Here is a 22151-nt window from a genome sequence, read left to right on the forward strand (position 1 = left end):
ATACTCGCATGTGGAGCAGCTCGTATCTAGAGGTACTACTGTATGACAAAAGCCCTCAAATAGCTCATACGTGTGAGATCTCTGTGCAAAGGTATCCTGGAGGAGTCCATCCTGGTTTTCAGAAACATTCTGGATGATGAAACTGCATAAGAAATCCTTAAAATTCCCCTGGAGGAAAACAGAGTGAACTCAACTAAACATAGTAAAAATCTTTGTTAAGGCTGATCGAGTGGCAATAAAGGCAGCAAAATGTAATTCCATCCTTATTTCATCTGCCAAAAACCCTCTGACGATCTTGTTTAAGGTGTCTCAATTCCTCCTGGCCAAGGAGAAACCAGAGAACATATAAGAAATATTGTGAGGATTATCCCAGGCATCTGTTGGATAAACTTGCTTGGATTTTCTCACAGCAAGAGTCTGGCTGTCTCAAGGCAAAGTCCCATGGAGTTGACTCAGGCATAATTTTGTTTGGTTAATTTGGGAAGAGTTGGCCTGATGAGTTTGAAGACGATGAGTTCAGCTGCCTTTAGCTCCATATCTCATTTCTGGTTGGTTATTTTTTGGGGCGGTTCTCTTCTTTCAAGATTCATGCCAGCTGGTGTTGGTAACAGCAGGGAGAGATCTAGCCATAGGTTTTTAAAGAAGAGATAGGACAACCATTTGTCTGAAATGAGCAGAGGGTTGGATCAGAAGATCTCCAAGGAAGGTCCTTTCAAATGCTGTTATTCTGTTACTCTTTGCAGGTTACCACAGGGGCTCAAGTGTCTTGCCCTCATTTTCAGCATCTACATGAAACTTCTGATTCTGATGCATTCAGTTGCATACCGCTGCTTTAGGCAAATTAAGTGAGCTCTGATGTTTCAGGATAGTCATTGGCCCGGCTGATGCTACCTAATGAAATTTCAACAAGCAAATAACCAAGTTCAAAAAGCACCAAGGACTCTACAATTCAAACCCGAGCAATTCATATTCTCTTCTGTTGCATCTCTGTGAAGCCATTTAATTTATTTCCCAATGTTTGGACGTTGTAAGGGTCTGAATGTAGAGGCTGCAGATCAACCAAGGCAGGAATACATATCTATAGGCTCTGAGGCCTCCTGCATCCATATATCTTTCATCTTTATTTCTTTTCTTTTCTTTTTGGGATAGGATGGTAGCATTCCCACTAACTCTGCGCAATTTAGGGAATCCTTTTAGATGCACGATTCCTGTGAGAAACAAGTGGCAGCTGTGGCTAGGAAAGTCTTTGCTCAGATCCATCTTGTGTGTCAATTGCGGCCCAGAATGCAGTGGTGTGATCAGTCTGGGATGATCTGTAGTACATTGTTGCAATACCTCTGTTCTATTAGCTGAACTGGGTCCCAGTTGTGTTCCAGTTTCAAGCGATGTGTGTATAAAGACTGAATGGCATAGTGTTGAGTTATTTGAGGGATCATCTGCCTCCAATTGTTTCTGCTAATCCTCCCAGAATTCTCCTGATTAAAGGAAAGTCATCTTAGTACAGGGGTCTCCAACCCCCCCTCCCCAGGTATGCCCCACTACCGCTATTGAGCCTTTCAGAACTGGGCTGTGGAAATGGTGGGAGATGAGCTCCCTAATGGAGCCGCGCATGCTGGACTGCCACTTGCACAGCCTCCCCTGTGCCAGTATGCAAAGCTGAAAAGGTTGGGGAACTCTGATCTAACGGGATCCAGAAAATGTGTTTTATTTATGAGCCGGGATGGCGCAGCAGGTAGAGTGCTGTACTGCAGGCCACTGAAGCTGACTTGTAGGTCTGAAAGTCAGCGGTTCAAATCTCATCACCGGCTCAAGGTTGACTCAGCCTTCCATTCTTCCGAGGTGGGTAAAACGAGGACCCGGATAGTGGGGGCAATAGCCTAGCTTTTTCAAAAGCACAGGATACGGAGAAGCCATCTAAACCCAGAAAAAAGTAACCGAAAATTACATCACCACTGGGCACCTACCGGCGCGCAGCACCGGTAGGAACCCACCACTGGTATGAATGCATTGAGAGGAAGAAGAAAACTGAGAAAGATGGATTTTGATAGTAAACCCTCAAAGCAATTTCATTAAGAAGTTTGAAGAATAAAAACAGTTACATGGACATAGTGAAAGCAAGGATAAGAATAGACAAATATGAAAAAAAATCTATCGAAGAGTCTTCGTATAAGCCATTTTTAACTAGGTTTCCTTTTCTTTTTTTACACCCTGGACTTTAATTATTTTATTTGGAGTCTACGGACAGGGGCAGCATACAAATCTAATAAGTAAATAAATAAATTTCTTCCTCTTTTTTATATTCTGCTCAATGCTGTTCACTCTAAAAGAGAATAATGTGACAGAAATATATAGTTTATATTTGTGTGCATCTATGTATATAAGTCATAATCATCATTTTAGCCATTGTTTATCTACTGCGGGATGAAGGCCTCTTCTGCATGTTTCCAACCAATATGGCATATGTATGTATATACATATTACCAAGGTACCTGATCTTGATATTTTATTTTAGTCAGAAATTTTAATTAAAACTAAACCTAAACTTTTAGGTTTGGAAAAAAAACCCATTATTTTTAATACATTTTAATGAGAAGTTTGAATAATAAAAGCAGTATACAGACATAGTGAGAGTGAAAATAATTTACAAGGATAGATATGGAAAAATCTAGCAAATGATCTTGGTGTAAACCACTTTTAATTAGGTTTCCTTTTCTTTTTCTTAACCCTGGGCTTTAATTTCTTTCATTTATTATTTCTTATTATTTTTAATGCTCTTGCTCAGTGTTGCTTACCACAAAATGAATATGATCCTTAAAATGAATATATGAATGTATAAGTTTGGGAGTCTATGTGTATATTTGTATGTGTTATTTCAGCAAGCTGCCTGTTCTTGATATTTTTTGTTATTAAAAAAAATATCAATTGAGTGCTCTTTTTATGAATAAAATTGAAGTATTTCCAGAGATGATATCTTCAAGCCATTCCAACAAAATCTGACTGTAACCTCGTTTTCTTACCATTGTCTACAGAAATTCCAAGCAAACTTGATATTTTTCTCACACTGAAAACACAGAAAAGGTCACTTAATTACTGTGTGCTTCTTCACATCCAAACTAAATCATGGACTTTACATTTCCATAGTATTTTCAAACTGCTACTCTTAAACTCTATGTCAAAACATGGCCACATAATATCAGCTAAGCACATTTCCCCATTTTAAGAGGACTCAGGACAAACAGCAAACTGACACAATTCCCAGCAGCATTGGACCCAATAAAAAGCTTTCAAGGCGAACACCATAGAATGTAAAAAGTCTGTAAAGAGTATTTTTGATATGTATGTATGTCAACCATGTTTAACATTGTGTTTGCATTTGGTTTTTATTGCTGTCCAGCGAGCAGATTCTCGTTTTGGTTTGACCTAGAAAAACTAAAGTCCATGACACGCTCTGGTGTGGGTTTTGACCTGCCCCTGGTGTTGTGGTACCAGATGAGATTTCAGCTGTTATGATGTCATGGAACTTACTGTGGCTAAATGAGAGAGAGTTATCCAGGCTGCTCAGCTGCTGTAATCTGGCATGCACCATCCCTGTTCTGTTACGGGAAACAGGCAATGTCTGAGATTTTCGATCATGAACTATGGGTCCCAACCCCTCCTGGTTCCTGCAAGATGAGTGAAATTGGACAGAAGCAAAAGTTAAATATGTTGCACTGCAGCATGAGAGGGAGAGAGTTAGTTAAGCAGCTCAAGCAAAAAAAATTCCACTAGAGAATGAACGTACAAAGTAGCTTCTTGTGTTTTCAGTTAATGTCCATGTGAACAAATCTAGCCAGCCAAAGCAATTATATATGGCCCACACTATATAGAGAAGGTGGCCCATACAATTTAATGCCCAATTGAAAATGTTGGGTGGTCTTTAAAATTTTTTAAATGTTGGATGGTTTTCAGATAGTCAGCCACAGTAGTCTTTAAAACCAGACTCAGTTAGCAAAGATTTACTTGTTTTACCTGTGGTCTTTTGCATTGATTAGCACAAATAAGAAGTATTTTGCAAGCATTGCAGGTGGTTGTTTTACGTTAAAATAATGTAAAAGTTAAAATATATTGTGGGTCATACACATTTGTGAAAAGAAGTTAAAGGAAAGTCAACAGGTTTTTAATAAGCACACATGCAATTAAAGCAGAATTATGTGAAAAATGCGAACACCTATATCTTACCAGGCAGGAAGGGAGTAGAGCCATATACATTGTTAAACTTGCCAGCAATCAAATGAAGGAAATAAGAAAATGATCTGAGTTAGCAATCAGTACAGACTAACCTCCTAGCGTGTACCACCACCAGAGCTGACAAGAAACGAAAACCAATACCAGAATTACACACTTCTCTGTTACTCTTAACTACAGGGTGTGTAAATATCACATGCAACTTCTTTGCTAATACATTCCTTTGGTGCAATTCAATGTGTAGAGTTAATATTTGTTTGTGAATTTCTTTCAACCCCACAAAATCAAAAACATGCATGTTTTAAACTTTAATTTCAATATTATCACATGCTGTCTGGATAATATATTTTCTGTGCAATAGCTATTATTATAATCAAATAAATTATTTTTTTTCTTTTTGCAATAGAAGAACAAATCAAGGGAAAGATCAATTGAATTCACAGAAATTATCATTACATTTTAGTACAGAGAGTCCTCAACTTACAACCACAATTGAACCCAACATTTATGTTGCTAAGTGAGACATTTGTTAAGTGAGTTTTGTCTCATTTTACAACTTTTCTCACCACAATTGTAAAATTAATCACTGCAGTTAATGTTAGTAACTTGGTTGTTAAGGGAATCTGGCTTCCCCTTAGCTTTGCTTGTCTGAAGGTTGCAAAAGGTGAACATATGACCCCAGCAACCGTCATAAGCATGAACCAGTTGCCAAGCATCTAGTCACATGATCAAAAATGGGGATGCTACCAGAGGTTGTAAGTGTGAAAAGTGGCCATAAGTCACTTTTTCAATGCCGTTGTAACTTTAAATGCTCACTAAAAGAACTGTTGTAAGTCGAGGATTATCTGTATACAATATGATAATGCAATAATTACAGAGATTTGAGTCCATTGTGTTCTCACTCCAAATTTTATCAGCACAAACATTTACAGGCCCAATTTTTACAATCAAGAAGCATGAAATTTGAATGCAAATCTGTTATCTTGAGATTGCAGGTGAAAGCTCTGGTGTTGGAAACCAGAAATTATTTATTTATTATTAAATTTATATGCTGCCCATCTCAATCTTCAAAGCAGCTTACAATACTAGAATGTAAACGATGGGTACCTTAAATATGATGCACAATGGGTACCTTAAGTATGAATATTTCTTGGATGGTCCACACCTGCAATCTGAAGTGATAATGCTATTTTGCAATTTCAGAAAAAACTTTTGTTTGAAATCCAGTATTTATTAAACCCAGTGTCTATTTTCAAATAATAATTCACTTCAGAAAACAGGAAATTATTGCATCTTTATTTTTCCTCACACTTGGAAGGAATTGACATTCGTATAAAGAAATTAAAGGGGGGGGGGGGAGCAATACATGTTTGTATTCAGTATACCCAAACTAGGTCCTTAGAAAGTGGAGTGGGCCCTTTGCAGTGTCAATGGCAATTCTACCACTTTCCAGTTGGATGACAACTAATGAGATGGTAAGAGATTGGATTTGAGAAAAAAATCCATGCTTCATTGAATAAGGGGGTATTACTTTTGAAAAAGACTGTGGTGTGCCTCCTTTTCAAGAAGCTGTTGTTCAATCCAATTGTTTTGGGCAACTTTTGATGTGTCTGCAAGTGACAGATTCACTCCAAATTATCCGAGGAGGCTACTTTTTCAACATTAAAATGACCTCCTATTTTATTTAATTATTTAATTAATGAAGTAAATTGATATCAAAGCATAAAATATCAGCCTTAAACAGTGGTCAGGGAGACAAATATGATAATTCTCTCAAATTTTCTAAAGTGCCAAGAGAATACATAAAGCAGAATGAGCAATTTAATTCAGATACCAAATACTTTCTGTAATCTCTACAGCTACAATAATAATTAACAAAAAAATTCTGTGGCAGCAAAAAAATGTCAAGGTGGAACCAAAATGCATTCAGGAACCACAGATAACATGTCAGATAACTAAGTCTAATTACTTACCTCTTTCTTGATATGCATTTTTCCCAATGTTAGATGTTAGTCAATCACCAAATTTTAAAGTATTCCATTGCAATAAAATAACACACTTGACTAATACACATTACCTGGCAATATAACGCTTCCCCATGTATTGAAATTGATGCAAGCACACTCTGAAAGAAGACAGTAGGAATTATCATAGATGCTATCTTCAAATATTTAATGCTAGCCATATACTGTAATAAGAATGCTTAATTTCTGGGCTAATGAAAGGAACCAGGTACAAAAATGAGATGCATTTCATTTGGTCTTCATCAGAGCTTTCTTGATTATAATTCTTTAGGGATGGCTGAATGGATGAATTTACTACTTTAGGTTTCTGAAACTTTTTATATACTTGCATGATTTCCTGCAGACACTAATGGAATTATAATAAGTCCAGTGATTATTAATTAAAAGTTTAATAATGTTAAGATGGATTTCAATAAAATGTTCAGGATACTTTATACCTCTATAAAAGTACAATTAAAAAAGAGGTGTTGGTTTAAATGAAATTAATTAAAGAGGATCAGAAAAATGAATGTCATTTATAGTATGGTGCTATAATAGGGGTAGCTATATGATATATTTAAACTTACTCCGTAATAGTAAAAAAATCCATAAGTTCTGATGTTGAGGCCTTGTTCCAATATGTAAACAAAGCATCTACAAAGTACAAGAAAATAAAACTGCAATTAGAGCAATACTTTTTAGACTTAAGGAATTAAAAAGAAGCTATAATTCTGCTACATAAAGCGAATCCTATGTTAAATGTACTTACTAATCAATGTTGAGTATATATGTAAAATATTGATACCTTTACTGAACAGTTAAGAACCAAATTCAAACCCTTCTCCAGAAATAAATTGAGTTTCTGTGCTACTGAAGACTGAACACAATTTATTACTGATTGACCAAGGACACGGTACTCAGAAATTGATTTATTTAACTTCATATTACTGTCAACCTCGGGTCTAAAAAGTGTTTTAGACTTGAGGTTGACAATGATATGAAGTTAAATAAATCAGTTTCTGAGTACTGGTGGTTTTGATCAGTCAGTAATAAATTATTATTAAATTATTCAATGTACAATAAAATGGATATCCATGGAATAATAAACCTTATATACTGCTCAAAAAAAGGGAACACTCAAATAACACATCCCAGATCTGAATGAATGAAATATTCTCATTGAATACTTTTTTCTGTACAAACCTGAATATGCACAACAGCATGTGAAATTGAATGTCAATCAGTGTTGCTTCGTAAGTGGACAGTTTGATTTCATAGAAGTTTGATTTACTTGGAGTTATATTGTGTTGTTTAAGTGTTCCCTTTATTTTTTTGAGCAGTGTACTTACATAAGAATACATAAAAGTAGTGTTGGTGACTGTATGGAACATAATTATAATAGTGACAGAACTGTTAATTTTGATCCTGAGAATAATGTAAATTAAATTATCATGGAGATTATAATCTGTGTATTTAGAAACATAGAAACATAGAAGTCTGACGGCAGAAAAAGACCTCATGGTCCATCTAGTCTGCCCTTATACTATTTTCTGTATTTTATCTTAGGATGGATATATGTTTATGCCAGGCATGTTTAAATTCAGTTACTGTGGATTTATCTACCACGTCTGCTGGAAGTTTGTTCCAAGGATCTACTACTCTTTCAGTAAAATAATATTTTCTCATGTTGCTTTTGATCTTTCCCCCAACTAACTTCAGATTGTGTCCCCTTGTTCTTGTGTTCACTTTCCTATTAAAAACACTTCCCTCCTGGACCTTATTTAACCCTTTAATATATTTAAATGTTTCGATCATGTCCCCCCTTTTCCTTCTGTCCTCCAGACTATACAGATTGAGTTCATGAAGTCTTTCCTGATACGTTTTATGCTTAAGACCTTCCACCATTCTTGTAGCCCGTCTTTGGACCCGTTCAATTTTGTCAATATCTTTTTGTAGGTGAGGTCTCCAGAACTGAACACAGTATTCCAAATGTGGTCTCACCAGCATTCTATATAGCGGGATCATAATCTCCCTCTTCCTGCTTGTTATACCTCTAGCTATGCAGCCAAGCATCCTACTTGCTTTCCCTACCGCCTGACTGCACTGTTCACCCATTTTGAGACTGTCAGAAATCACTACCCCTAAATCCTTTTCTTCTGAAGTTTTTGCTAACACAGAACTGCCAATACAATACTCAGATTGAGGATTCCTTTTCCCCAAGTGCATTATTTTACATTTGGAAACATTAAACTGCAGTTTCCATTGCTTTGACCATTTATCTAGTAAAGCTAAATCATTTGCCATATTACAGACGCCTCCAGGAATATCAACCCTATTGCACACTTTAGAGTCATCGGCAAATAGGCAAACCTTCCCTACCAAACTTCCCCTATGTCACTCACAAACATATTAAAAAGAATAGGACCCAGAACAGACCCTATTTCCCATGGATAACCTTGAATCTAATTACCCTCAGGAGCACTGAGAATTCAAGTAGAATAATGGAAAATAACCATTGGTGCAAACTGCCACTATCCTAAAGGAATAGACTTGAACCATATTTTCACATACACAATAGTTGTGCTACTAATATTGGAATCTGACAAATGTCAGGAAAATTCCAGAATCTTTATATTTTAGTCCTGAAGTATTAGTCACTCCAACTCTTCAAATTCTGTACCGCAATTAATCTGGTACCAAAAATGATTTTGAAACAGTACCAAAGAAATAAGTAACATATCAACACATTTGTGTGTGTGTGCACAATTTGTGTGTGTGTGTTACAATGGCTAAATTTTCGTTAGATAATATGAGAAACCTGGGCATGTGCAGAGTTATAAGACAGAGGATTCTTTCTTGCCCCAAATAGCTAATAATACCCAATTATCCAAAAGGTTACTCCAAATGTATTATGAAAAATATAAGATTTCCTTTACCATCTGTCATGCTTTTTAAAACATGAAGGAAACACATCAGTAAACTCCTGATCTCGGCTTGATCCAGTTTATCACAACGAAGAACAGAACTTCCTGAAATGCAAGCCTGCTGGTTCTGAAAAACAAGACATTTACGTATTAACATAAAAAAACATAATGAAAGCATCCCGATCTCTCAAAAAGGAGACACAATTGTATTTGTGTACAATTGTAACACTCATATGAGAGCAGTACAGATGATTACAGAATGCGGCATACCAAAAAACCTGGATGAAGCTGTAATTTATTTTATTAAATTTCTATGTGTTTACACGTTTGTTATATCAAACTTCCTTAAATATAATGATATTTATAATGATATAAATACATGATTGTATTTAATATGAGCTTTTCTGGGTCATCTTCCTATATTTGCAAAGCTGGAATCATCCATCTATCATCCAGTCTTTCGATGCTCTTTCATATAAAATTCCAGATCTATAAATTACCTTTCTATTTAGTTTATTAATTTGTTAACACAAATTTTCTTTCTCCACAATCTTGTAGAGCTAAGAAAGACTGGCAGAAATTCACCAGATAAAGATGGACTTGAATCAGGACATCCTAATTCTTAATTCACCACTTTAACCACTGGCCTTCTAAAAACAATGCTTGCTTTAAAAATAGTCAAGGAATTTTCTTCCCTTTACTTTATAACAGAATAACATAGTGGGGAGGGATCCTGAAGGTCTTTCTGTCCGGCCAGGAGACCCTAGCCTATACCATTCCAATGAAGTGGGTGTACAGTTTCTTCCTAAAAACCTCCAGTGATGGAAAACCTACAACTTCTGAAGGCAAGCCATTCCACTGGTTAATTGTTCTTACTGTTAGGAAATTTCCCCTTAACTCTACGTTGCTTCTCTTCTAGATTAGTTTCCATCCATTACTTCTTGTCTTGCCTTTGGAAAAGTCCCTCCTCTTTGTGGCAGCCGTTCAACCTAACATGCTGCCATGTCACCCCTAGTCCTTCTTTTTTCATGAACTAGACAAACCCAAGGCCCGTAACTGTTCTTCATATGTTTTGGCTTCTATCTCCCAAATCATCTCCATTCTGCACTCTTTTCAAAGTTTTTACACCCTTTTTATAATACGGTGACTAAAACTGAATGCAGTATTCTGAGTGTGGTATTACTAAGGCTTTATAAAGCAGTACTAATACTTCACATGATCATGATTCTAATCCTTCTGTTAACAGAATCAAGATCAACATATATCAGTGGAAGTGATGTGCCGGTGCCTGGAGGCTGTTGGGGTCTGGATGGGTGTCAACAGACTCAAACTCAACCCTGATAAGACGGAGTGGCTGTGGGTTTTGCCTCCCAAGGACAACCCCATCTGTCCGTCCATTACCCTGGGGGGGGGGGAATCACTAACCCCCTCAGAGAGAGCAACTTGGGCATCCTCCTCGACCCACAGCTCACATTAGAGAAACATCTTTCAGCTGTGGCGAGGGAGGCGTTTGCCCAGGTTCGCCTGGTGCACCAGTTGCGGCCCTATTTGGACCAGGACTCACTGCTCACAGTCACTCATGCCCTCATCACCTCGAGGCTCGACTACTGTAACGCTCTCTACATGGGGCTACCTTTGAAAAGTGTTCGGGTACTTCAGATCGTGCAGAATGCAGCTGTGAGAGCTATCATGGGCTTTCCTAAATACGCCCATGTTACACCAACGCTCCACAGTCTGCATTGGTTGCCGATCAGTTTCCGGTCACAATTCAAAGTGTTGGTTATGACCTATAAAGCCCTTCATGGCACCGGACCAGAATATCTGCGAGACCACCTTCTGCTGCACGAATCCCAGCGACAAGTTAGGTCTCACAGAGTTGGCCTCCTCCGGGTCCCGTCCACTAAACAATGTCGTTTGGCGGGACCCAGGGGAAGAGCCTTCTCTGTGGCGGCCCCGACCCTTTGGGACCAACTCCCCCCAGATATCAGAGCTGCCCCCACCCTCCTTGCCTTTCGTAAGCTCCTTAAAACCCACCTCTGTCGTCAGGCATGGGGGAATTGAGACTTTCCCTTCCCACTAGGCTTATAAAATTTATGCATGGTATGTCAGTATGCATGATTGGTTTCTTAAATTGGGTTTTTAAAAATTAACTTAAATATTAGATTTGTTTACATTGTATTATTATTGCTGTTAGCCGCCCCGTGTCTACGGAGAGGGGCGGCATACAAATCTGATTAATAAATAAATAATAAATAATAATTATTCAAACTATATTTGAATAGAAAAGTCTTTCCTCCATATAAACTGGCCCCTTTTCAGCAAACATTCTTTCTATATCTGTTCTCTACACCATTGCCACATCTCTTTTTCGGTGTATCTGCTCTTGTCTTTCAGGGCACGCAAGGAAAGACTGATATATCTAAGAGGATGAGTGCCACTCTGATCCAAAGACTAACAATTCCCTACCCGTAATCTATAGATAGAGCCATAATTCAATCTTTATGTATTTCATATGTAAGGCAAACCAATAGCTGTTAATTTTGAATTGCATATTTCAGTTGCAGAACCAAAAATATATGCATACAAAATACCAGTCAGTGCAGGATGGAATTAGACATTATAAACAAAGCACAGCAAACAGGATGAACAGAAAAGAATCCATCATAATTATTCACAAACATTGTAGGAAGTAAGGTTTGCTTCAGTAGGTTAGTCAGAATATCTGACAGCGATGTTCACAACACAGTATAAAAACTGGCATTATGCAACATAAAAAGAGTTTGACAAAATCCAGTTCAAAGACATAGGTGCTTCAATTAATATATTTGGAACAAAGTTTTTCAATCCTTCATTTGTTTCCCCTCATAAATTTGGATTTATTTCAATTTGGATTATCTTTGTCTTCAGTGATTATTTGTTCCAATATACTTATGCTTCTGAGGAAACCACATTAATTTCATTCCTCTATGTTGTAATCACTTCCTACTATATTTGGTGCTGGAAGAAAACTCTGTTTTCTATCTTGTACCAACTGTAGAAATGTAACTTAAATATATCAACAGGTAAATTAAAAACACCAAAAAGGCTCTAAGATCAATTAGTAAAGCTAACCACACTCTGAAAACATATTAAATAAAAAAACATTGTAAAAGTTTAAAACTACTATAGTCAATTGTTTCATATTAGAAATTAATGCATTAGCAAGAAGGGAGTAGATTTAACGACAATTTTACCATTTGCTAGAAGCAGTTTTAAAATATATTTCAAAATATAATTTTGTTTTATTTACATTTCCATATACAATTTTGTTTTTTATATACTGTATATATAAAGGGTGATTCGACACAAAAAACATGTAACCCTTCCCTGGTACAGAGCTGAAGGGATTAGATACTGTAGCCTAGAGGTTAATTCTCTGCCTTACAAGGCAAAGGTTGCAAGTCCCAGTCAGGGTATGGCTAGCTGATGAGGCCAAAATAAGGCCAAAATAGATCTATCCTAGTCTCCCTTAATTTTCAAATTCAGCAAAAACATGTGACACACATATATCATATGTATGGATGTGTGTGTATACACACACACGCGCGCACACATCCATTCATCCATGGTATTGTTTATTGATTATTTGAATTATTTTCTCTTCTAAAAATCTGCTTCAGTGGTTTAGTAAAATTGTCAGGACTCACTGCACTCTTACAGTCAAACCAACCAACCACAAAAAAACCACCCCAAATTCTACTTGTAATGGAAGAGCTGTATGACAATTTCTCTCTGGTAAGGACAGAGCTGTCAGTACTGAAAAATCCACCGTGACCCGTTTTTTCTTGGATGATAAACAGCGCTCTTCTACTCCACTTTTATACACTGCAGATGAAGAATGTCTCCTGAGAGGTTTTTCCCTCTGCCCCAAGGCACGTCAAGGAGAAAATTGATTAAACCATTATTTTCTTAGAGTTCAAGAATTAAGTCCTAACGCTAAAAGTAAAATGCCAATTAAAGGATAACTATATGTTGTACTATATCAACCAGGGTATGCTTAGGTGATCAATTTGTAATATTTAATGATGATCTGTGGCACTGAAGACTTAATAAATGTTTTATTAAAAAGATAAAAATACTATGTTGACACTTTAAAAAAAAACATATTGTTCCTCTTGCAATTTTTTTAGAATTAAGACAGAAATATTCCTCCCCCCCCCCCCTCAAACTAAAGAGATTGGCTATGATTGTAAATGTGGAATTTTTTCTAACTGAAAATTTACTTCAATTTGTGTAAGACTGTGTAACTGTAGCATATACAGCATCTTATTTATCACAGAAATGAAACAGCCTTTCTCCTTGGCAGAAACTATGTATTTAATTATTTCAATCCAGCTCAACTTAATGACTCTATTTATTAAATTTAGATACTGTCTCCCTCACTCACAGAGTGACTTTGGGCATCTAAAAATGTTAAAAGAAAATGTAAGAACCGGGGGGGACGGGACCCCAATATGCATTGAAACAGCAGCTGAGTTAACAACAGACCTATCAGTCACAAGTCAATATAACCAAGCTACAGGCTCAGCCATCCATACTGACTTTCCAATTTGATGGCAAACCCTGGTTTGTATGAAAAGCTGACTGTCCTGACACTTATAACAGAACAAGATGCTGCATGTTTTGTTAATACGTACAAATGCATTAACAGTTCCTACCTTGTCTAGGGAATTGTTCTTTTCACCATGTTTTTCTGGGAAACTGTTTCCTGAGTCGGTGCTTATAAGAGAACCTCTCGAATCTGCATTCCTCACATAATTAACATTAGGAGTAGAACAAGTATATGGGGGAGCTGAATAAATGAAATGTACACAAAAGGGAGGTGTTACAGTCTCAACAGATAAAGAAAAGTGTTCTAAAGAAACAGAATTTCCAAAAATATCTTTTTTCACAGTGATATATTTTCTGTCATCTCCTGTACCCAGTCTAGCAATACCTACACAAGTTTTAATTGACTTAACATTTCCCTCAATCGTGCACCAAATAAAAAGGTGACCTATGCCTACTTTTATGGATGCTGAAATAGGGTGAGGGGAATATCATTGTTAAGGTGTGTATTTAATACTAAAAATGATCAACATTGGGAATTATCAATGGAAGAAATAGAAGCTCATAAGGACCCGGCTCCATTTTCAGGGATGGAAGTTATTGCTTCATTTTTACTTTTAGGACTTGAAATCTAATAGTCATGTGTCCCATTTTCTCCTGCCAAATACTTGATTTCAACTTCATCATTAAATGAAGAAGTAAAAGGGGAGAGCCTTCTCTGTGGTGGCCCCGACCCTCTGGAACCAGCTCCCCCCAGAGATTAGAATTGCTCCCACCCTCCTTGCCTTTCGTAAACTGCTTAAAACCCACCTCTGCCGTCAGGCATGGGGGAATTGAGACATCTCTCCCGGGCCTATACAGTTTATGCATGGTGTGTTTGTGTGTATGTTTTTGTTTTTTTTAATAAGGGGTTTTTAGTGACTTTTAAATTAATAGATTTGTCATACATTGTTGTATTGTTGTTGTGAGCCGCCCTGAGTCTGCGGAGAGGGGCGTCATACAAATCTAATAGATAGATAGATAGATAGATAGATAGATAGATAGATGATAGATAGATAGATAGATAGATAGATAGATAGATAGATAGATAGATAGATAGATAGATAGATAAATCAATTAGCCTCCTAGAGCAGGGGTGGAATGTTCCCGGTTCAATCATGCTGGTTGGTCGTCATAGAGCCGGTAGCAGTGCAAGGCTCCGCCCATCTGCCCAGATACTGCCATTTGGATTATTTTACCTTCTATACATGTGCAAAACATTATGTGCATATGCAGAAAGTAAAAGAACCCAAATATCAATGTCCAAGCAAATGGGCAGAGCCTCATGCTGCCTTGGCAACCGACTCTACAATGACTTCCTGGCCCGGCCAAACTGGAAGTATTTCACCCTTGTCCTAGAGAGTCAAATGTGGCCCTAGTCAATAGCTTCACAGCAATCTTAGAACTTAAGATGTCACATCCCAACTTCAGTCATTATAAATATTGATTTTGTTTCTCATAAGCATGTATGTTGCAAGTCACTAAAAGCTGTATTTAAAAGTTTCTGAATTCCGTATATGGTTACCAATGCCTGATATAGCACCAAACAAATCTTTCTGAAGGCTGCTGTCAAGGGTATTCACAGATTTTTGTGGAGTCATCAATGGATTTGCAGCTGGTAAATTCACTGATTCATCTTTTGCACCCTGTTAAAAAATGCAAAACATTTTTTCATCCTTTGATATCCTTTAATTTTTATATTAAAGATATATTTGCACACTAAGATATATGATCGTTGGTTTTTTAAAAAAATGCTTACACTGCTAGATGCATTGATGGGGAAAGGTGAAATATCCTTGACATCAATTCGATGAACATTTTCTAACAGTAGACCAAATATTGGCAGATACAAGGTAGCTATCCTGGCTTGATGACTCTGTAAAAGAACATTTAAGTGCATTATTAAATCAAAGTAAGAACACATTAAATGTCCATAAATTTGATCAGATGTCTGCCAGTTTTAAGTTGTTCATTTATCAGGGCTTTGATATTTACAAATGAGAATCTAGATTACCAGACAAGGATTTTAAATTAGATTCCAGGATGTATTGTCTCTTTCTGTTCCTTGATATCAGTTGCCAATCTGATTAAATTCTGCAAGATTCAAATACTGTATTTTTCAGAGTATAAGACTCACCCCCCCCCAAAAAAGAGGGTGAAAACTTGGGTGTGGCTTATACACCGAATGTAGCCCTACCCAGCCACCCTCGCCCTTTTGGCTTCTGCCTCCCAGCAATTTGCCACTTTGCAGCAAACAGCCTAGAGAAGTGATGGCGAACCTTTTTTTGTCAGGTCCCAAAAGAGCATGCACATGCACTATTGCACATGCACGAGTGCCCACATCCATAAGTCAATGCCTCGGGCGGGCAAAAACAGCTTCCCCCATGCCTGGGAGGCCTCTGGAGGTTGGAAACGGCCTGTTTCTCAACTTCTGGTGGGCCTAGTAGGCTAATGTTTTGCCCTCCCCGGGTTCCAAAGGTTTCCCTGGAGCCAGGGGAGGGCTAAAACACCCTCCCCCATCACTCCGGAGGCTCTCTGGAAGCCAAAAACGCCCTCCCAAAGCCTCTGTGCGAGCCAAAAATCAGCTGGCTGACACACACATGCACGTTGGAACTGACCTAGGGCAAGCAGATATGGCTCCGCATGCCACCTGTGGCACCCGTGCCATAGGTTCGCCATCACTGGCCTAGAGCCTAATTAGCACAAGCAACTGATTATTGGCCTCCCAACCATCCGCTGATTGATGGCTGCAGGCAGGTGGCAATAGGCTATGTCAATCCCTGCAAGCCTGAAACTATTAGCTGTTTGTGCTAAAACTGAAAGTGAAACAAAAATTGCAAAGAGACAAATTGCTGTTTTTTATTTTCTTGTGCTAATCAGGCTGTGCTGAAACTGGCTGTTTGTTGTTTGCTGCAAGGAGGTAAGTAAATAACTATAAATGCCTATAGAATGTTCAAATTAATATTGTTCTAGACAACTTAACAAAATGAAGACGCTTTTTGAAATAAATGCTTGATCTGAAGAAGTCCAGTGTTATTGTATCTTCTTTTAAATAGAAGAATAACTATACTTCCAGAAAGCCATATCAATTTTAACAGCATCTGTATAGTCTGAAATGAAAGCGGGTCCTGTTGTAGTTAAGTTAAACCTTGTCATGTTTGGAGTAGATCTATTGGGAGGAGTTAGTGTGACTACATTTAAGAAAACTTTCTGGCATTAATATACTGCCATAATGTACATTTCTCCAATTCTTTGCTATTTCTGTGGGTCAGACACACATGCACAGAAATACGCAGCAAACAGTGACTATCATCTGTGCTGTTTGCTGTTTTCTGGGAGGCAAATTGGAGATTCGCACTGGCCCCCACCCTCCTTGCTTTCCGTAAGAGTCTTAAGACTCACCTATCTTGACAGGCTTGGGGCAATTAGGTCTCAGCCCCCTGGCCAACGAATGAGATATATGTTGTATGATTGAACTGGTATGATTGTTTTTAAATATTGGATTTTTAGATTGTAATTTTAAATTTAATTAGATTTGCCGTTGTACTGTATTGTTATATTATATGGTGTGAACCGACCCGAATCCTCGGAAAAGGGCGGCATACAAATCTAATAAATATAAATATATCTAATATAGTGCAGATCTACTATATACTTTATATGGTGAGTGGAGAAGCCAATAGCGCCTTGAATATCTTTATGTTTACAGCACAACAATACATGGAGCCCTGGAATTAGACCATCTGTAAAAATGTCTAAGAATTCTCAATGTAATTAGAATATTCTGTACGTAAAGATATTAATAATTAACTTTACAAAGTAAACATTTTGGCAATCTGCTTACCTTTAAAGCGTATCTGTCATCAAAAGAATGTTTTATCATTAGATTCTTCAACACTCCGATTGCAATTTGTCGTATTTCTCTGAATTCTTGCAGTGCATTTCCCACCTCTCTGAGAAGAAGTCCCACCAAAAAATGATGCTTGCAGAAGTCATCCGATAAGGAGTAATCCAGCTGAAGATCTGAAATCAAGCATCACACAGTTTTATTTTATTTCTATGCTGGTCTTCTTCTTAGATGAGTCCAAAAAGGCTGAATGGGTACATAAGAAGACTGAAAAATCATTCACAATAAACTCATCAATGCCTACAAACACAGACACTTAGTCACATACGCACACTGTCCATTTAAAAAATGACATAATTTCAGAAAAATAGAAAAATGGATGAACAATTTTTATATGAACCCTGGTAAGATGGGTCAAACTTTGTATGAGGGATTGACTGCAAGTAGTGAGAGCTATCGCTGCAACTGGGAGTTTATCTTTGGTCCTGGATGTGGTTGCATTACCCTACAGCAGTGTTTCCCAACCTTGGCAGCTTGAAGATATTTGGACTTCAACTCCCAGAATTCCCCAGCCAGCGAACCAACATGTACAGTGATCTCTCGAGTTTTGCGATCTCGATCTTCGCGAAACGCTATATCGCAATTTAAAAAAAATATTAATAAACCCCCCCCCCCACTTCCGCGTTTGGCTTCGGGAGTCAGCTGGGAAGCGGCGCGGCTGTTTTAAAAGGTCGCAGCCGGCCTGGGGGGCTTCTCAGCACCCCCCCGAGCCCGGGTTGGGGGTTCGGGGGGGTGCTGGGAAGCCCCCCAGGCCGGCTGCGACCTTTTAAAACAGCCGCGCCGCTTCCCAGCTGAGTCCTGAAGCCAAACGCCAAAGGCGAACTTCCGCGTTTGGCTTCAGGACACAGCTGGGAAGCGGCGCGGCTGTTTTAAAAGGTCGCAGCCGGCCTGGGGGGCTTCCCAGCACCCCCCCGAACCCGGGTGGCTGGGCGAGCAGCGAGCGAACGGCGGGTGGCCGGGCGAAGGGCGGGAGAACGGCGGGCGAGCGGGTGCTGCAATCTGTCGGCTTCCGCACTTTCGTCGCTCCCCACCTCCACCATCTGCGCATGCGTGGCCATTTTAAAAAAGGGCGCGCATGCGCAGATGGTGTTTTTACTTCCGCAACCCTACGGGGTCTTGGAACGGAACCCTTGCAATAATCGAGGGATCACTGTAATCTGGAGATGTTCTCCTGCTCAAACAGCAGGTGAAAGTTACGAGGCTCTTTCCTCAACTTGGCATTGGGTGTCAGTTACACCACTTGCATATATTCTCACCAGCTCAAGGTTGACTCGGCTTTTCATCCTTACAAGGTCAGTAAATTGTTGGGGGCAATATGCTGACTCTATAAACTGCTTAGAGAGGGCTGTAAAGGCATTGTGAAGCGGTATATAAGTTTAAGCGCTATTGCTGTATTACAAACCAGGAATATCAGCATCCGAAAAAGTTAGCTGACCGCATATATATTTTCTTAAAAATAACTGAAGTTTGACTATCTCTTCAGAACTGGTCTGGAATCAGGAAATAAATAAACTAATAGTTTTAAGGTTTCCTAATGCAGCACATGAAACTGTTAAGATACACAGGCTTGAAACACACTGGATCACAGAGAACTACTGGTATTTGTGCACTTCTCCAGAACCAGCTCTATCAAAACCAGACGTAATTTTAAAAAGCAGAACTACTACTAGCTGGACTACTATACTAATTAGTTACTAGCCCATGGTTGCATGTATGAAACGTGTAAAAAGTGGGTGGAACTTCAATTACACCATACTGGCTGTCATGTTCAATTGTTTGACCACACCATGTGTTATCCCTGACTTCTAGGTTCCCCAGCAAATGCTACCATAAAGAACATTGTGCATTTTATTTTTCAAGTTTATTGTGATATGTTTATGCAATTTCATTTTGTTTCCAGTGAAGGGCGATATGTCATGTTTTAAATGTTTCTTTTAATAAACTCTAGCATGACTCAAACATGAAATCCCCACATTTGCTTTTCTATACACATTATCATCATTTCTAAAATCAAAGATTATGATTTGGAAACACACTTTGCACCTACCTCCAGGAATATCATATGACTCCACTGTAAGGAAAGCTAATTCAAAGAAAAACAGAAGCAAAGATAGACAAAAACTAGCATATTGCCGTTCATTCCCCTCATGCCTAACAAAGAAAATAAGAAACTGAATTACATATTAAATTACCTATGTATTTTTACTTTATCATTGTACTATCTACAGAACTGAAGCAGGAAGAAGAATTTATTATATTGATTAGAGCAGTGATTTTCAACCTTTTTTGAGCCGCGGCACATTTTTTACATTTACAAAACCCTGGGGCACATTGAGCGGGGGGGGGGGGGGGCGCTAAAAAAAGTTTGGACAAAAAAATTCTCTCTCTATCTCTTCCTCCCCTTCACTCTATTTCTTTCTCCTTCCCTCTTTCTCTCCCTTCCTTCCTCTTTCTCTCTCTCTTTCCATTTCTCTTCCTTCCTCTCTTGTTTGCTCTCTTTTTCTCTCCCTCCCTCCCTCCCTCCCTCTATGTCTTTCTCTCTCTCTCCTTCCCTCCCCCCCTCTCTCTCTTTCTCTTGTTTTCTCTCTCTCTCTTGTTTTCTTTCTATCTCTCTCTCTCGCTCTTTCTCTTGCTTTCTTTCTCCCTCTCTCTTTCTTTCTCTCTCTCTTTCTTTCTTTCTCTCTTTCTTTCTCTCTCTCTTTCTTTCTCTCTTTTTTTCTCTCTCTCTCTCTTGCTTTCTTTCTCTCTGAGCTTCGCGGCACACCTGACCATGTCTCGCGGCACACTAGTGTGCCATGGCACACTGGTTGAAAAACACTGGATTAGAGTACAGAATTCCAATATATGTTTCTCAGGATATGAAGAATTTTTTAAAGTTATGTTTACTCTTTTAGGAATCTCAATTTAGCGACGTCAAATATAATTTTACCTTGATATCTCTGAATCCTGCCTGTTCCAAATGTCATAGGAAGATTTAAAGGAATGTAGTGTTCGTGATTGCATACTGCTCGGATAAATTCAAATTTGAATTCAAAAAGAGCCTGTAAAACATGTTATTGTTACAAGTTATGATTTACTAGATATTAATCAAAAAGGGCAAGGAAATTAATATTTACATCACTGATTCAATATCCTGGATACTAAAGTAAACAGCAGCTTCTAATTGTGAAACTAGTTCAAATCAAGTTATGAATAGATTTTGCAATTTTATATTCTGACAGTAGATGGCAATATACAATATTTATCTTCTAACTACATAAAAAATGAAAAGCCTCGTTATCTAATAATTAATTTAAACTAAAACTCCCATCATCAGTAAAAAATCTTTCACACAACGGGTTTTTAAAGTCAACTTTATGGTCTGGATTACTGTATAGCATTAGAAAAAGAACCAAGGCAATTTTGCAGAACTAGCATGCCACAATTTAGTCATTCATTCATTCATTCATTCATTCATTCATTCATTCATTCATTCATTCATTCATTAGATTTGTATGCCGCCCCTGTCCGTAGACTCGGGGCGGCTCACAACAACAATAAAACAATATGCAACAAATCTAATAATTTAAAAATCACTAAAAAACCCTTATTAAAAAACAAAAACATACACACAAACATACCATGCACAAATTGTATAGGCCCGGGGGAGATGTCTCAATTCCCCCATGCCTGATGGCAGAGGTGGGTTTTAAGAGGTTTACAAAAGGCAAGGAGGGTGGGGGCAATTCTAATCTCCGGGGGGAGCTGGTTCCAGAGGGTCAGGGCCGCCACAGAGAAGACTCTTCCCCTGGGTCCCGCCAGATGACATTGTTTAGTCAACGGGATCTGGAGAAGGCCAACTCTGTGGGACCTAACCGGTCGCTGGGATTCGTGCGGCAGAAGGCGGTCTCGGAGATATTCTGGCCCGATGCCATGAAGGGCTTTATAGGCCATAACCAACATTTTATTACATTTTAACCCCTAGCAGTCCAATTAACTAAACCTGCTATAGATATGAATATACCAAAAATACCCCCTAAAGCAGGGGTCCACAACCCATAGGCTGTGGCTTAATTATACTTGCTAGTCATAGTATTCTGAATAAACAAGTTTTTTTCCCCTAGTTAGGGAGGGAAGGTATGTTGCAGACCTGTCAGTTAAGGAATTTCCACTGGTGGGGTCAAAGAAGAGAACCTTCTCTGTTGTTCTGGCCTCTGGAACATTATTTCACCAGACGTGAGGTAGGCCCCAAATCTCTGAAGACCTGACACCACCATCTTGCTTGGGGCTCACAGAAGAGCACACAGCCATGTGTCTGGTTAGCACCCTTGAAAGCCTATTCAACCTTTTGATTAACCATGTTGAATGTTGAAATTAACTCTCCTTGCCTTTATTTTAAATTTTTATATTCAGTTTTTATGCTTTAACATAAAAACACTGCCCACAGTCCCTCCATGAGGGAGATGGGCCATTTCTAAATTTGATAAA

The 22151-nt window shown here is 38.4% G+C and overlaps 1 protein-coding gene across 1 annotated transcript in view; it reads right to left on the reverse strand.

The window, feature by feature from the left end:
* Positions 1 to 22151, reverse strand: part of DOCK9 (dedicator of cytokinesis 9) — a 148969-nt gene that overhangs the window by 36973 nt on the left and 89845 nt on the right. Inside the window, 9 exon segments of the mRNA XM_070751200.1 lie at positions 3526 to 3662; positions 6302 to 6349; positions 6815 to 6881; positions 9164 to 9278; positions 13849 to 13982; positions 15303 to 15423; positions 15537 to 15653; positions 17622 to 17800; positions 20614 to 20725. Of these exon segments, the coding sequence (XP_070607301.1) occupies positions 3526 to 3662; positions 6302 to 6349; positions 6815 to 6881; positions 9164 to 9278; positions 13849 to 13982; positions 15303 to 15423; positions 15537 to 15653; positions 17622 to 17800; positions 20614 to 20725 (1030 nt within the window).

The sequence above is a fragment of the Erythrolamprus reginae genome, chromosome 4, assembly GCF_031021105.1.
Source record: "Erythrolamprus reginae isolate rEryReg1 chromosome 4, rEryReg1.hap1, whole genome shotgun sequence".
Classification (NCBI taxonomy): Eukaryota; Metazoa; Chordata; class Lepidosauria; order Squamata; family Dipsadidae; genus Erythrolamprus; species Erythrolamprus reginae.